Here is a 15,273-nt window from a genome sequence, read left to right on the forward strand (position 1 = left end):
TAGACTACAGCTTTTTGCATCATTTCTCAAAAGATTTCCAGCTCCCCCAGCTCCTTGTGGAACAAGACCAAGCATAGTTCACTGTTAACCTGTTTTTTTTTCTTCTTCAGTGAAAACAACACAAAGCTTGAGACAGTTAATCTCAGACAACTGTAAAATATTTATGAACTGATGATATCTTGTCACCAAACTCAGTTAGTCTCTAGAGGTGTGCGCACACACACACACACACACACACACACACACACACACACACACACACACACACACACACTGCAGTCTTTCGTTGTTTTTTTTTATCTGGATTGTTTGAAGTTTTCTTGTGTTTTTTCAGCCTCCTTGACATTCGTGATGAGGGTTCTGAGTAGGCAGGTCCCATGCTGTAGTTAAACAATAGAAACAATAGCTGCTTTATAACCCACATACACATATGCCATGTTCTGTCAAATTCATAATGGGATGATCATTACATGTAAAGTCATAATCTTGCTACACCTTGTTTGAAATAGGTTAGGTTTCATAAAAGCTAACTACATAATTGACTTTGCCACAATTCACATTTGAAATTATTTATTTATTTTCATCCAAAGAAAGATCAGATTCATGCTGTATCTAAGTGGTTTTCTGACAATGCTGGAGTTCCAAATTCACCACCAATTAAATCTGTAGTTCATACACCTTATACAATTCTAACACTTTATACAATACTATATACAAATATGGAGTAATTGCAGAATAGCAGATGGCATTCTAGATTAAACTTGAACGAGACACGAATAGGTGATGAAAATGTTATTTTATTTTGCTCATTCTATTGTTTGTATTTATTCATTTTCAGCTAAATTAAAACCCTTTTTTTTATCATGCCTCTCCATGCTTTCTTTTTCCTAAGAGCCAGCTAATTGTGTTTTCCTTTTAAAAATCTTAATTGAAATTATTTTTCCTTCTCTTACAAGCTGTTTTGGAGAACATGCTCTGGCTTTCTGAAGTGCACTGTAGTTTTTTCTGTGTTGCCTCATGGAGCATATGTTTATAGACCTGGGGAATTTTACATTTAATGTATGTGTATGTAATCTGACGATCACAGTTTAAGCAGAGTTGAAGTAGTGAACAGTATGCTGTTGAACCATTTATGCTGAGAATCAAAACCACTTCACATAGATGATTTAAAGCCTAATAAAAATGCATGCTGTAACTATGAGTAATTAATTGAAAAAAAAAAAACTGATTTATGCATTGGGAGTTGACAGTCATTGAGACCTGCTCAGAGCACTACATTAGGGCCTGGCTTCTTTGAAGTTGCATTTAATCCCAAAACCATTGCTATGCAATGCACAGACTGACTGACAGCCGGCGTAATTAAATTAAAATTTGCAGTGGTGTGCAAAACTAGGTCCATTAATGTGTAATAATGTCTAAAAACCTGTGCAGCCTGTATTGTTGCTATATTTTGTTGCCTAATAATGCAGCAATACTTTAAGGGTATAAAAAATAATTTTGCTGTTTAAATATGGTTTACATATGGCAGTTGAAGGCATTTGATCGTGTTTAAAGCTGGGAGTTTAAGTGTCATTTGAAAAAAAAGGGGAAAAAATGATCTTTGTCATTTCAAGTCAGTGTCATAATGGGCAATTTCCACAATCCTATTTGAAGAGCCTTGAAAATGTACTTAAAACTGTAGGAATACTCTTTCCAGGCATAAATGTTGATTTAACGTCATTGAATTCAACTAGAGTATGAATTCAATGATTGAATGGTTCACTGTTGTATACTCAGTAATAGACCCAGAATGAAAATCAGACCAGAAACCAAAGCTTTATTTTTTAATAAAGCGAGTTTGATCACCGCTGTTAAAAACACCTGCTGTTGTTTCTGACAGACATGTTGGCAGTGGGAGATCCAAACCAGAAGACCATCTTGGCTGTATCCATTGCTGCTGGTGTAGTACTCTTCATCCTTCTTGTGACCTGCTTTGTGGTCAGTGGCAGGTAAGTCATTTGCATTTATATAAAATTAGTGTTATCTTTACTGATCTTTTAATTCAGTGTTTCTTGTTTTATATGTAGGTTCAAAATTTGCACAAAGAGTTAAAAATGTCAGCTGGCAGCTTCTCATGGAGAGATGAAAGCCTTTTTGTTTGGTTTATTTACTGCCTTCTATCTTGGAAAATACATTAATGAGAGCTTTAATGCTACCAAAATGATAAGATTGTTTGAAATACACACTAGGATAAGCTAATGCAGCCTTACTATCCGAAGTAGGATTTGGGAGAAAATAAAAGGAGTGAAAGTGCTTCACTAAAAATCGCAAAGGTCCATGATTGCAGATAGCAACCCACTGGGATGAAAGCAAACACTTGAGAAGACAAATGAAAGAACAAGAACGCGTTGCTCCATCATCGGCAATAACGTTGGTCATTAAATGAGTATGAATTAAAATGATCAGAAGAGAGAACACACAGGGGGAAGTAGACAGAGGGAAAGAAATGGACACACCGAAGAGAAAAGTGTTTAGATAACACATAGGAGGATCAGCTTTTGATGTATCATCAGTTGATCAAAGAGCAGGACATCATACCTTTATTCTTTCCCTATCAAAGGATTTCGTAAAAGATTCAAATATTTGTTTCGATTTCATCATGTGCCTTTCTATGCTGTTATGGTTGCCATCTTCATCTCATAACCACATAATACGGTGTGTTATAATTAAGAAAGTGTGTGTGTGTGTGTGTGTGTGTGTGTGTGTGTGTGTGTTTGTGTGTGTGTGTATACATGTTTGTAAAAAGACCCTTCTGGAAGCAATAAACAAAGGGTTTAATTTCTATTTTCTTGGGGCAGAAAGTTGTACTTTGTAACAGTGATACTAATACAGTGTGGCAGGCTTTAAAGTAAAGTACAGGCCACTGTATTAGAATTGAAGGCAACGCTGAAACGCTTTAAATGTATTCACTGCTTTGTCACCGAATTATATAGTACGGTCTGGATTGAGCTGGATATTTGATATGTAGTGTCCAGAGTTCCTTTTTTTTTTTTTGAGAAGATGGGAGTAACCTTAAGGGAAAGTTAGATTTTTACTAAGAATTTTGCAGTAGAATAGTTTTTCTAATAATTTATTCCTTGCACATGTTTTTATACAGTATATTTATAAGCAGTAGATCATGATTTAATGACTACAAAAATTCAGCTAATGCACATACATACACCATCCATGAAGTCCTATTCAATTATAATTTAAATAAATCATAAATAAAGCACAATGCTTCATGAATAGCTTTGTTATGTAAGGAATGAAACACAACGTCATGCTGTTGTAGGACAAATGAGAAGTGGCATAGTGCAGGGAAGTGATTTTAAATTATTTTATTCTGCTTACATTTTCTGATTTATACATGAACATCATACTTTTTTTTTAATAGGGGGTTACATTTGTTATTGTATAATGTCCACAAGAAATATTATTTCCTTTTGTTTTAATTTATGATCTACATTCATAACACACATATTGTCATGTTACAGAGGAAAGAGAAAGTCCTCTGTGCTGGAGACTCTGCTGACACTGACATCCTTAAATGATATATCATATAAATACATGATAAATAAACTTTACCAAATCAACGATTATATACTGTACGTTGCTCATTGGTAAAAACTGGTCGCAGGCAGATAGTTTGCAGAAGATGTTGCTTTGTGGTCCAGAATCATATGATTCATTGAGCATTGAGTTTAATTTACTATCAAATTTTTCAAAATTTTCAAGCAAAAGTTTTTGAGCATTTTTTTTTTAGATTGTGACCTCATTTTGTTTGCTCAAAATTGCTTGTTGCCATCTCTTCTTACTGAGAAATTATTCTAAGGTAACAGAAAAGAAAAAGAAAAAGAAACATTTTCTGAGCAAGTGTGTTTAAACATCAGAATCATATTAAGGGATTCATGCCTTCTGGCCTTGCTGTAGCACAACAACAAAATATAATTGAATACAATTGTGAATTATAATAATTAGATATAATTATATAATTATAATAAATGCCCATTCGGTGCCACCCGGGTGAGGATGGGTTCCCTTTTGAGTCTGGATCATGTCAGGGTTTCTTCCTTATACAATCTCAGGGAGTTTTTTCTTGCCACAATCACCACTGGCTTGTTTATTAGTTATAAACTAATAAGGAACAAACGTATAGACACTGAACTCTGTAAACTTGTTTTGGGACAATGTCTATTGTAAAAAAAAAAATCTGTGTACAGATAAAACAGAATTTAATTGAATTAATAAAATTCAGATTAGTTGAAATTTTGCATTAAAGTTTTTATTAATGATATTATTTTAAATGCTTTTAATTGAGCAGGTATATAAAAAAATGAATAATTTCAAAGCCAGCTATTGATAACATACCAGATGGCATGTGATCATTGTCCTACTCTGCCCTTCTGTTTCTTGCTTTCTGTGGGAACATAATTATTAAATGGCAGTTGCACTCCACCAGGCAGAGATTTGGTGTGGTTGTCTCTGGAAAATGTTCCAACACACTTGCCAGACATGGCTGCAACTTGTTCAGGTGCTTCCCAGTCGGCTAATGGACAAATGCCATTCGCAAGTCCAATTAACGTTTTTTGCATGTCCTGAAAACAGAGTTGGACCAGGCTCCTGGTGTTTGTATAAAAAAAAATATTATTCTTGGACTCTGGCCAGGAGACTGCTTATGTTATTATTAAAGAGAATGATCACAGGTTAACAGGTTTCAAATCCCCCTCATTCACAGTTGTGTAGATTTCATTGTTTGCCTTTGGGTTTAATGTTGAGTGGGATCTTGTAGTTTGGTAATAGATTGATCATTTTTAAAGGATTAGTTCTATGTTCCAAACTAACTGTGAATCTTAAATTAAATAGGTTTTAAAAATTGTTGTGTTTTAATATTTTAAACCTGTTCATCATTATACAGCTTTTCATTCCCATCTCTTACTAGCTCTTGGGAAAGCAGTTAGGAAATGCTAGTCACACTCCACTGATTAGAGATTTTAATTATCCCAGTGGAAATGTACATGCTGTTAAGAAAACATCTGTACAAGTCAATGTTGTCATTCTTTTTCTTTCTAAAATAATGAATTGCCTGTATGTTGTATTTAAATTTGCACTGTAGTCAACCAATAGGCCACAGTCCAAAAACAGCTCCAGCAATGCAGATTAAACCGAGCACTTGACCTTTAGAAATGTTCTTGGAAAACCCCTGATATAGCCATTAGAGTGGAATCAGCATTTGGTTGGGATGTTTAGATGTGTTTTCTTTGGTTATAATCCAACTTTATATGCTTTATTGGAAGCAAGCATTTAACCTAATATCATAAATATTGAGGCAGAAGAACGGCTAATGGCCTCAGTGGGTTCTGGGAATTGAGGGAGAATGTGACTCCTGTGTGCAGGTCTTAACATGGAAATAGATGTTGTGCACTATGCAGTCATCTCATACATGTGCACGGTAATAGGGGAATATTTCTCATAGACCAGTTTCGCATATAAAAAAGACATCATGGTCAATCAAACTCCCAGAGGAAATAAAAACATAATGAAAAGCAGACTTTGATACAATAGCTATAATCGCGTAATGTTTCTTTTAAACAAGACTCTTTGGGGAAACTTTATCCAGCACTTTTCTTTAAATTTTATACTCTCTCTTTCTCCCCTTCTCAAGCACACACTGACACATATTGACATTATACGAAAACACACACACACACACACATACACATACACACACACACACACACACACACACACACACACACACACACACACATTTAACAGATCTGCAATGACTACAATCGAATCTTAATTGATAATATATATATATATATATATATATATATATATATATATATATATATATATATATATATATATTTTTTTTTTTTTAACAACTCAACTTAACTCAAAATGGTCAAACGGGACATCATATCTTATTTGTCTGCTGGCTGAGGTGTTGCTATGTCATGAACTATTGGCCACATCATATTTCTTAAATGTTCTAATAAATAAGCGCAGCCTGAACACTCACCGTAGTGTTTTTTCGAGACATTTCTGCTGAATTCAGGATTTATATGTGGCGAGATTGAACCAAAGACAGAAATCAATCAAGACAGAAATGGGTTGACAGACGTCAAGTCACTGTTGGTCAGACTGAATAAAATACCAAAACCCGTTTGTGTCTGCAGGGATATTACAGGGAGATATCTGTTTTATTTAATTTCAATTAGGGCTGTTTAGACCTGGGCTGTTGATTGAAGTAATTTCTTTTAATTCTGTACTAATTCAGAAAGAAGGCTTTCAGGCTTCAAGGCAAATTACTGATTAATATTATTGTGCTAAATTATTTTTATTGTTTCAATATCATACATTATGACATATGACAGATGATGACAAGGGAACAAAACCAGCCACCGATATAGTGCAGATTTGTTTTCTCCAAAATGTATGGAAGAAGTTTCTATTTTCAGGGCTTTAAAACAATATGTAAGTTTTAGAACAGATTTTTCATTTTCATTTTCTAGGAATTGTGACAAAATGAGTAAGTAAATGAGCTACATTATTTCTACTATAATGTAAGTAATTACAAAGCCTAACTGTGATTTGTAATTGTAGTTGTAGGCTAATTGCTTCTAGTCAAAAGCATTGAGGGAATGTGTGTTTATTAAATTTTTTGTAGTGCTGATTGTGGTAAATATACAAGAAGCATGAACTTGTGTAATTCCTCTTATAATTAGTATTAAGATTAAAATGTAGATGTTTTTGCGATGAAACAAAATAATAAATAGCAAATGCTGTCAGTTTTATTACACTGTTGTTCTTATTATTGTATTGATAATTCCATACCTTTTTATATAATTTTTATTTATTCTATAGTTGATTTGATACCCAGTCTAATTGATTCGAAAACAAAAGGTAAAATAAGTATGACCTTAATTTAAGTTATTAAATTATTATATAAATTTGCCATTTTATGCAGCAAACTATGCTGTATAGAATGATGCCTATTCTGTATATTAACACTGGCATCGATGCTATGGTTGTCCTTCAAGAAACTAAGAAAAAGCAAAAATAGCTGGATTAATAATAGACACACACACGGTGATCTTGGTTTATTAGCGGACATGAAGAGGGCCATCTTTATGCTAGACACATGCCTAAGGATCAGCATGGGTTTTTGTCCTAAACCCATGTCCCTTTCTGCCTCGTTAGCACTATGAAATAAATCCTACCTACAGTCTTCATTACTTCTGAATTCCCACTACTTATATCTCATCCGGTGAGTCTGCTGGTGATTGGTGACTACATTCCTGAATGTGCCATTGCTTTGCTGAACAATTTTTTTTTGACCAACGGCTCCTACATTTTAGAAATCAATGTAATTTCCATCCATTGTCATTGTGACCTTCCTACTGTTGATTTATAATGTGTTTTAAATCTAGGCCTTGTCATAGTCTGTTCCTATGCTATTTAGACTCTGTTATTTAGTCTCTAGCTTTTGTTTACACTTAACCCGTTCCTAAATTGAATTTGAATTTCAAAGTGAAAATGTGTTGAATTGAATCCTCCACTGTTTTTTTTAGTCTGTCTGTCTGTCTGTCTTTTTTCTTTCTTTCTTTCTTTCTTTCTTTCTTTCTTTCTTTCTTTCTTTCTTTCTTTCTTTCTTTCTTTCTTTCTTTCTTTCCTTTTTCTTTCTCTCTTTATTACTCATTCTCTGTTAGCACTATGCTCACTCATTACACATAGGAAGAATAACTCTGTCAGCACCTCCACACCTCTGCATCTGCACCAACTGTCACCTGCAGATAAAGGCTTTCACACAGAAACACACACACACACACACACACACACACACACACACACACACACACACACACAGAGAGGCAGAGACAAAAGAAATTTTGAACAAGAGAATCAAACTGGGTCAAATACCATTAAGCAAACCTTTTTTTTGCTTTGTCTTTAGAAAAAACAGGGAAAGTGTTAACTGCACACAGATCTATTTTCACATTTTTTTCCCCTCAAAAATGTCATTGATGGATGTCTGTTATTCAAATCATCAACCTTCCATCCCCCATTAGATCTGTGAGAGGAAGGCAAGCGTATTTACAACTTTGAGCAGAACCTCTTGGGCTTCCGCAGTGATGGGGGAAGTGTTTCATCAGTGTGCGAAATTGTGGTATAGCAGCTGCAGGGGAGGTTTTTATGTTGCACCTCAGGGGTGTGAGGGTAAGATGGGAGTGTTTTGGGTGGGTAGGAGGGTTGATTTATTTTCCCTGATTACCACATGCTTCAATCAAACACATAGCCCCATCCCCCTCCAAGTACATATACCCATTCACAACCCTAACTGTACCCTCAAAGCCCTCAGCCATGTGAAAGCATGTCCATCCATTGGACTGTCTATGTGTCAATTATAATGTTGTGTATGTGTGTGATGAGCACAGATGTGCACTAGTATACCGCCACGCGTGGTTCGGGTTGTTTGCTGGACAGGTGGGGTCTCTCTGGGGACCCCCTCCACTCATTAAAAGCAATGAAGGGGAACCTAAACATACACGTATCCCTAAACCCCCGTTTGTGCTAAAACAGGTCCCAAAGCCCCAGCTGTGCAGCAAGATGCAACAGGGCAGATTAGAGGGCGAGATGGATGGAAGATCTTTCCATCCCAGCAGTCTCTTATTATGTAATTGACCCCCAGTGCTCTACCGCCCTGCTTGAGGCTCTTATGTTAAGCATGGACTGCTGCACAGATGCTTACTGATCAGCTGTTGTCAATGGTTCTTTTAATGTTCAGCAGTGGGCATGCTCCGACTCAAACCCTGACTTTTGGTTTCCTTTTTGTTTTGTTTTTTATTCAATTCAGCTGTATTTATGTAGCAACAAAATTACATGGTCAAAATAGCTTTAGAGCTTAAGATTCAGGCCACTAATGTGCAAGCTAGAAAATACATTTTCAGCAGCAATGCTATGCTTACTTTTTTTTTTTTATCCAAAAATTACAAAAATGTCATTTGTGACAAGAAGAACTGAAAGAATGACTTGGTAAAAAGAATTAACTAGCCAGATATATACATACAAAAGTTTTATTAAACTAATTTGCCCATTATACTCAATTTATGATCTCAAACACACATACGGTTGTTGTCCTCAGACAGCATGTCCTAACAGTCTGACATCACTGTTTTTAACATTGCAGTAACATCCCTGGCTGTTTAAACAGTTGGACAATGATGCACAGACAAGTAGAAAAGCTATAAAGTGTTATCACATGTTACATCTTATCACATGTAAAAAAAATAAAATTGTATATGATAAAATATTATAGCAGTGGGAAAAAAAAGGACTAAGTCTTTTCCAATTGACTAAGACGTAATACGTCGTTTTTCTGAATGTAATAATGGTTCTCTAATGTTATATAACATCATCGTGTAAGACTTGCATGCATTAATAATAGGACTTTTGTTGTCCTTAGAAAATGTTTGTTGCTATGCCACAAGATCTGAACTTCCATACACTGCTTCCATAAAGTGTCTTTAGGAATGTTCTTGAGAATTACCTTATACCTATTGCCCTTTGGTGCAATTAAATAATCTCCCCTCTCAGCTTTTGTGACAGTAACGTCATCATGGTTGCAACAGACCCCTCATGCATCCCTGGTTGGTGTTTTTAAAAATCATCACAGCTGAAGAAAATTAAGGGTCATAAAGACTGCTAGTCGGTTTTGTCATCTGCAGTATTTTACAGAGGTTGCATATTTGTAACATGGCACTATTAAAAAATATCCTGCTACTTTAAAATAGTGCATCATTCACTGTCTTTGTTCATTTGTACCATCATTCAACTGATAAAGGTTTGATGTATAGCAAAATCTATTTCTGCTGAAAAGGTTAAAGGTAGGAATCTTTACTTTTAAAAGCCTGAAGAGTTAAGGCAGTAAGAGAGAGAAATAATGAGTACAATATGTTATGTTATGTGCATTTAGGAAATTGAGACAAATTAATTATATTGCATCCTGAAAACCTTAAAAAAAAAATTTTGTTTCCCATTGGAAAAAAAACGTAGCCCTGTAACATTTTTACACAAAAGTTGCTGTTTGCAAAGAAAACATTACATTTGCGTGTATTCAAAAACAACCTCTCTATGTCTCGTGAAATAAAACTGATAACCAGTAGCCACAATCTGCTGTGCTAAAGACTTTTCATTTCGCGATCAGCTGCGTGAGGTTCAGTGGTGAGCCCTTGCAAGACATAAATATTCAACAGTAAATTTTCAGAATGTGTTATGCAAGTATTGAGCTGTACTCCTGTGGGAGTAGCTTTAGAGCGCTTCCTTTCTCCAGCTGGTTCCTAACAGAAGGCTGAAGCTCAGTGCTGAAGTTCATCTGCTGTTACCCAGATGGGCCTCCTTTCTCAAGATGACCAGTCACTGACCGTCTCCATTTTACCATGTAATTATTATGCTCTGTCAGGCTTTATAATCCAGGTTTTCTTTATAATCGAGCTCTCTTAAATACATGCCATGAAAAGAAAGAAAGCAAGCAAGAGTCTTGAAACGGATTAAAGGAATAATGAACAAGTTATCAGTTTTAAGCCCTGCATGCTTCAACCCCATATTCATTAAAGAAGGCATTATTTAATTTATGACCTTTTGTGCAGCTCTGATGAATGATAATGTCTGACATGTCCAGCTTTCAGTGTATTTTTAGTTGTAATAAGAATTAGGATGAGACATCTATTAGGTTGCCAGACTCTTTAAATAGCAGATTTGTGCTTGCCTGATTCTTATTGAAGCTAACATCATTGTGTAATATTGCATACTGTTTATTATCTATTTCTCTCCATGGTCTAATAACCCATACAGGCACAGAACCTTTTTTTTTTTTTTTTTTTTTTTTATAATTGATGACAGAATGTTTTTTTTACTTTTGCTAGGCACTGCGGCTACATCAAAGCAAAGCAAGACCCTGAGGAGGAGAAAATGCAGTTCCAGCATGGCCATGGTGAGAGACACTTTGATTTCAGAAAAACAGTATCCAAAGCAACGTCTTAGCTTTAGGCAAGGAAATACAATGCTTTTAATCACCAGAGATCACCTTTATATCTTTTTTTGTCTTGCAACTTTTTCAGTTCCTTACAGCATATCCTGGAGAACCTGAGTTGCCTGTAGCTAGTTAAAACAGACACTCTGTAATTTGACTCTACTGATTAGTAAGTGGGCAGAGGGAGAGCATGTTTCTTAGCAAGTCATGCATTTGTCAGTAAGTGAAAGCTCTGTGTGCTGAGGGTCCCTCTGTCGCGTCTGCTGATAAATTATGCCGCTGATCACTCCAGTTGCCTAATGTGTGTTTTCTCTAATGACGCTTTTCCTGCCTGCCAAAGACAATGCTTAATGAGGTTGCAAATGTAGAGCATCGTTCTTTTAGGGAAATAGATGGGTTACTAATGAATGAAGCAAACTGACTACAGAAACATGGTCGTTATCCTAACCTTGCTGCCTTCCCTCATGATTTTTCAGTTCCACTTCCTGGAAGCAGAACTTACATTCATCCACACACATATGAGGATCCGAATCAGGCAGTCCGAGATTTTGCTAAAGAAATTGATGTCTCCAACATCCGCATAGAACGAGTGATTGGAGCAGGTAAGGTTAAGTCGTTTAATTTGCCCAGCTGTAAATTCAGGCTAAGAAGAAAGAATGAAACATCAAGCCATATGTGAATGTGTTTTAACCCAGGTGAGTTTGGGGAAGTGTGCAGTGGCCGGTTGCGTCTGCCCAGTAAAAGGGAAATCCATGTGGCCATCAAGAGTCTGAAAGCAGGCTACACAGAGCAACAGAGGCGGGATTTCCTCAGTGAGGCAAGCATCATGGGCCAGTTCGACCACCCCAACATAATCAGACTGGAAGGAGTTGTGACCCGATGTGAGTTTCAGTTACATGTTCCATTAGCATATACATATACACAGTAGGGATGCAAATTTAAATATATTTAATTTCTTTTTAAACACTGTTCATTTAGCACATAATTAAAAAATTGAATGTTTTTAGATGATTTGGGAGAAAATCCAGATTTTTAAGGTTTAAAGGTGATTTGGTTGAAACAAGTTACACATCAGGATCCTAGTGGACTTAGAGAAATTGTTGCACAAGTAGGTTTCTTCATTCATGCAATTCATGAAGTTAGTAGTCATATATGGAGCTCGATTGGCAACAAAGACATATGCAGTGAATTTCCAACATTACTGTAAAAACCCGAAGATTTGATTTAGGCTTCTAGTTTGTTTATATTTTGTAAAATAGACAATATAGACAACATTTTGTGCCCATAAGATTCATATGTGCTTTTTGAACATCCCTATTTACATTTTGCTCCAATGTGCTGATACAATAACCTTTACTCTTCTGGGAAGATTTTTAATTGTGGTTGTGGAGATATGTGTTCATTCAGCAACATGGGCATTATTAAAGTCAGGTACTGATGAAGTGTGAGGAGTAAAGATGGCAAAAGTACACACATTGTTCACTCAAGTAAAAGTTCAGATACTCATGTTTTTGAAGACTGGTAAAAAGTTCTGGTAAAAGTACTGACTACATTTTTTCACTCAAGTTAAAGTAAAAGAGTTTAGGCTCTGACATGTACTTAAGTAAAAAGTAGCCATTACTACTACCTGTTTTAGTGTAACGCTGGTACCTGGACCTCACATCATATTATTATATTAATACAAAAGAATTTCAAATGTTATCTAATAAATGTATCCAGACTGAACAACCACTTTATAAAACACAAGTAGAGAAAAGATGATGATGATTAGGAATGTTTCTGTTTTCAGTCATGTTTACAACGCTGACTTTCTCTGTCTCATCCACCCCATGCTTCTTGTTGCCTTCTGCCTTGCTCATTGTTAGCTTAGTATGCTAGCCTACATCTGTGATGCAAGGAAATGATACGCCAGTGGTAGATTTAAAAAGCCACTCAATGACAAGAAATATCGATCATGTTACCAAATTGAATAAAACTATATTAACAAGCCTGGTTTGGCAATGTAAAAACAAAAAATACAGATATTTGTGTGAAATGTGTAATGAGTGAAAGTAAAAAGTTCTATCTAAATAGTACTTTTGTCCATATAATATATATTTGAGAACCATCTCAATTTTAATAGAAAATGTGTTCCCCTCCTGAGAAATGCAGATCTCTAGTTGAGGAATGTACAGAAAATGTTAAGAGAATTTGTAATTCATTCTTATAGTACTGGCATTTCTGAATATGGGTTTTTATTTCCACTGTTTCCAATAATATGTTTAATAAAAAACAAGAAGTTCTGGTTTAGGCGACAGTGAATTTGGGATTAAAACTGAATCCAAACCCAGATACAAATATTTGTAGCACTAAACAAATACAAATAAAGCCAATAGTAGTTGCATTGCATTATATATTTCATGCACAGTCGCAGTACTTATACAGTATATAACATAGAGTGTATTATGTAAAAGTGTTTTAATGCTCTGTTACTGTTATTCTAAAACATGGATGTAAGAAGCACAGAGTATATGTATAGGTGCATCATATTTTCTCTGTGATCATTTTCTCCTCTTTAGGAAGAAACAGCATGAAAGGAACATGAATATTTCATGGATATGAATATGTATTATCTGAACATTGCTGTATCAGAAAAATGCTGGCCTACTTAATGAGAATTCTACAGCCTTAAGACAGAGAAATTTCACTGTAACAAACTCACTAAAGCATCTAAAATGTTAAAGGTGACAATTTTATGGTGTTCGGATTAATATGTTTGTCTCTAGAAAGAGATAGACTGAAGTAAAATTGTTGATACTCTGCTTCCTGTGTTAATTTGCATTTCAATAGAGCATATTTTGAAAATTCGAGCTAATAAACAGCACACATACCGACCCCCAAATTGGGGCCTATTAGTCAGAGGATAATGACGGCCACGAGGATAATGTTACTACAGATCTCTGCCCTACATTTATCAGTTCACTGAGAGCAATTTTGCCATGTTATCTACTCATGGATCCAAAGTGGTGTGCTGTTTAGCACTGGTGTGTAGTGTAAGAACAACTAGTAATTGGATCCCTCGAAAATAAATAGTCAACCAGTCTGCTATATTAGCAAAACCTATTAAAAAAATAAAAGTTTTAACAAAGGCTAATGTGATCTGTGGCCATAATTCTAAATTTGTCCAAACATTTTACATCAATCTCCAAATCTGGTCGATTTTTCCGTCTGACCAAAAATGGCACGGGATGTTACACTTTTTCCTCCATTATGAAATGCTAATCTAAATTTCTTTATGCACCGCTTTATTTACTTCTCCAAAAGACATGTGGAGTTAGCGAGTGGAAGTAGAACAGAAAAACAAAATTGCAGTCATTACAGTATATAGAGCAAAAGCATTTCTTTTTACAATGAGTACAGGGAATTTGACTTAGTAAACAAGTCTATATACAGTAAACTATTGAAAAGATCAGTGATAAATAAAAAAATATGAATACACTTTATAGAATACACTGAATACAGATGAACTATATGTGAACTATATGCGATAAATCGAAACAGATTCAAATTTGTTCAATTGTAGCATTGTGTTTTGAACACGTCCCTGAGGACAGTCTTTTAAATGAGTCTGTGAGCTACTGTATGGTATTTTGTATAATTTTCATTAGAATTTTGCTGTTGCAGGCACATTGAAAGGATCAGTGGACTTTTTAATATTCATGCAAAATATACTTATCTGACCTCATGAGTACTTTTAAGTAGCACTATATCTTATACGATATACTGCCAAGTTACATTATCCATGTTATGTATACTTCTTTACTGGTTGATATACTGACAATTGCTGTATCCAGAAAAGCAATATACAGTGAGAATCCAGTTTATCTTGATAATGGATATTGAACTGGTAGGACAGTTTATATGACAGATCCAGTATGGCATTTATTAGCCTTGACACCATTGCTGATTTTGCAGATATCATATTTTGTGTGTGTGTGGGTAGATGTTAGGTTTTAAGGGTGACCCATTCCATGTGTGTGTTGAGATTGGGTGAGATAGGAGAGATAGGATCATGTGTGGAGTGTCACAGTAATTTCACAGGTCAGAGAGCATCCTGATGGGGCTGTGCAGAGGCAGACGACAGGTCAAGACCCCAGTACACTGCGTTACAGAGCCAGCTGCCAATCTAGCGCCTCTCCTTGCTCGAGGAGCATAATTACTCGTCTGAGAAAGACAAT

General features: G+C 35.5%; 1 protein-coding gene across 1 annotated transcript in view; it reads left to right on the top strand.

Moving 5' to 3' along the window:
* Positions 1 to 15,273, top strand: part of ek1 (eph-like kinase 1) — a 76,735-nt gene that overhangs the window by 46,292 nt on the left and 15,170 nt on the right. The window contains exons 8-11 of the mRNA XM_046833529.1: positions 1,880 to 1,988; positions 10,950 to 11,017; positions 11,533 to 11,658; positions 11,752 to 11,937. Of these exons, the coding sequence (XP_046689485.1) occupies positions 1,880 to 1,988; positions 10,950 to 11,017; positions 11,533 to 11,658; positions 11,752 to 11,937 (489 nt within the window). The remainder of the gene's footprint in view (positions 1 to 1,879; positions 1,989 to 10,949; positions 11,018 to 11,532; positions 11,659 to 11,751; positions 11,938 to 15,273) is intronic.

The sequence above is a fragment of the Silurus meridionalis genome, chromosome 21 (assembly GCF_014805685.1).
Source record: "Silurus meridionalis isolate SWU-2019-XX chromosome 21, ASM1480568v1, whole genome shotgun sequence".
Lineage (NCBI taxonomy): Eukaryota > Metazoa > Chordata > Actinopteri > Siluriformes > Siluridae > Silurus > Silurus meridionalis.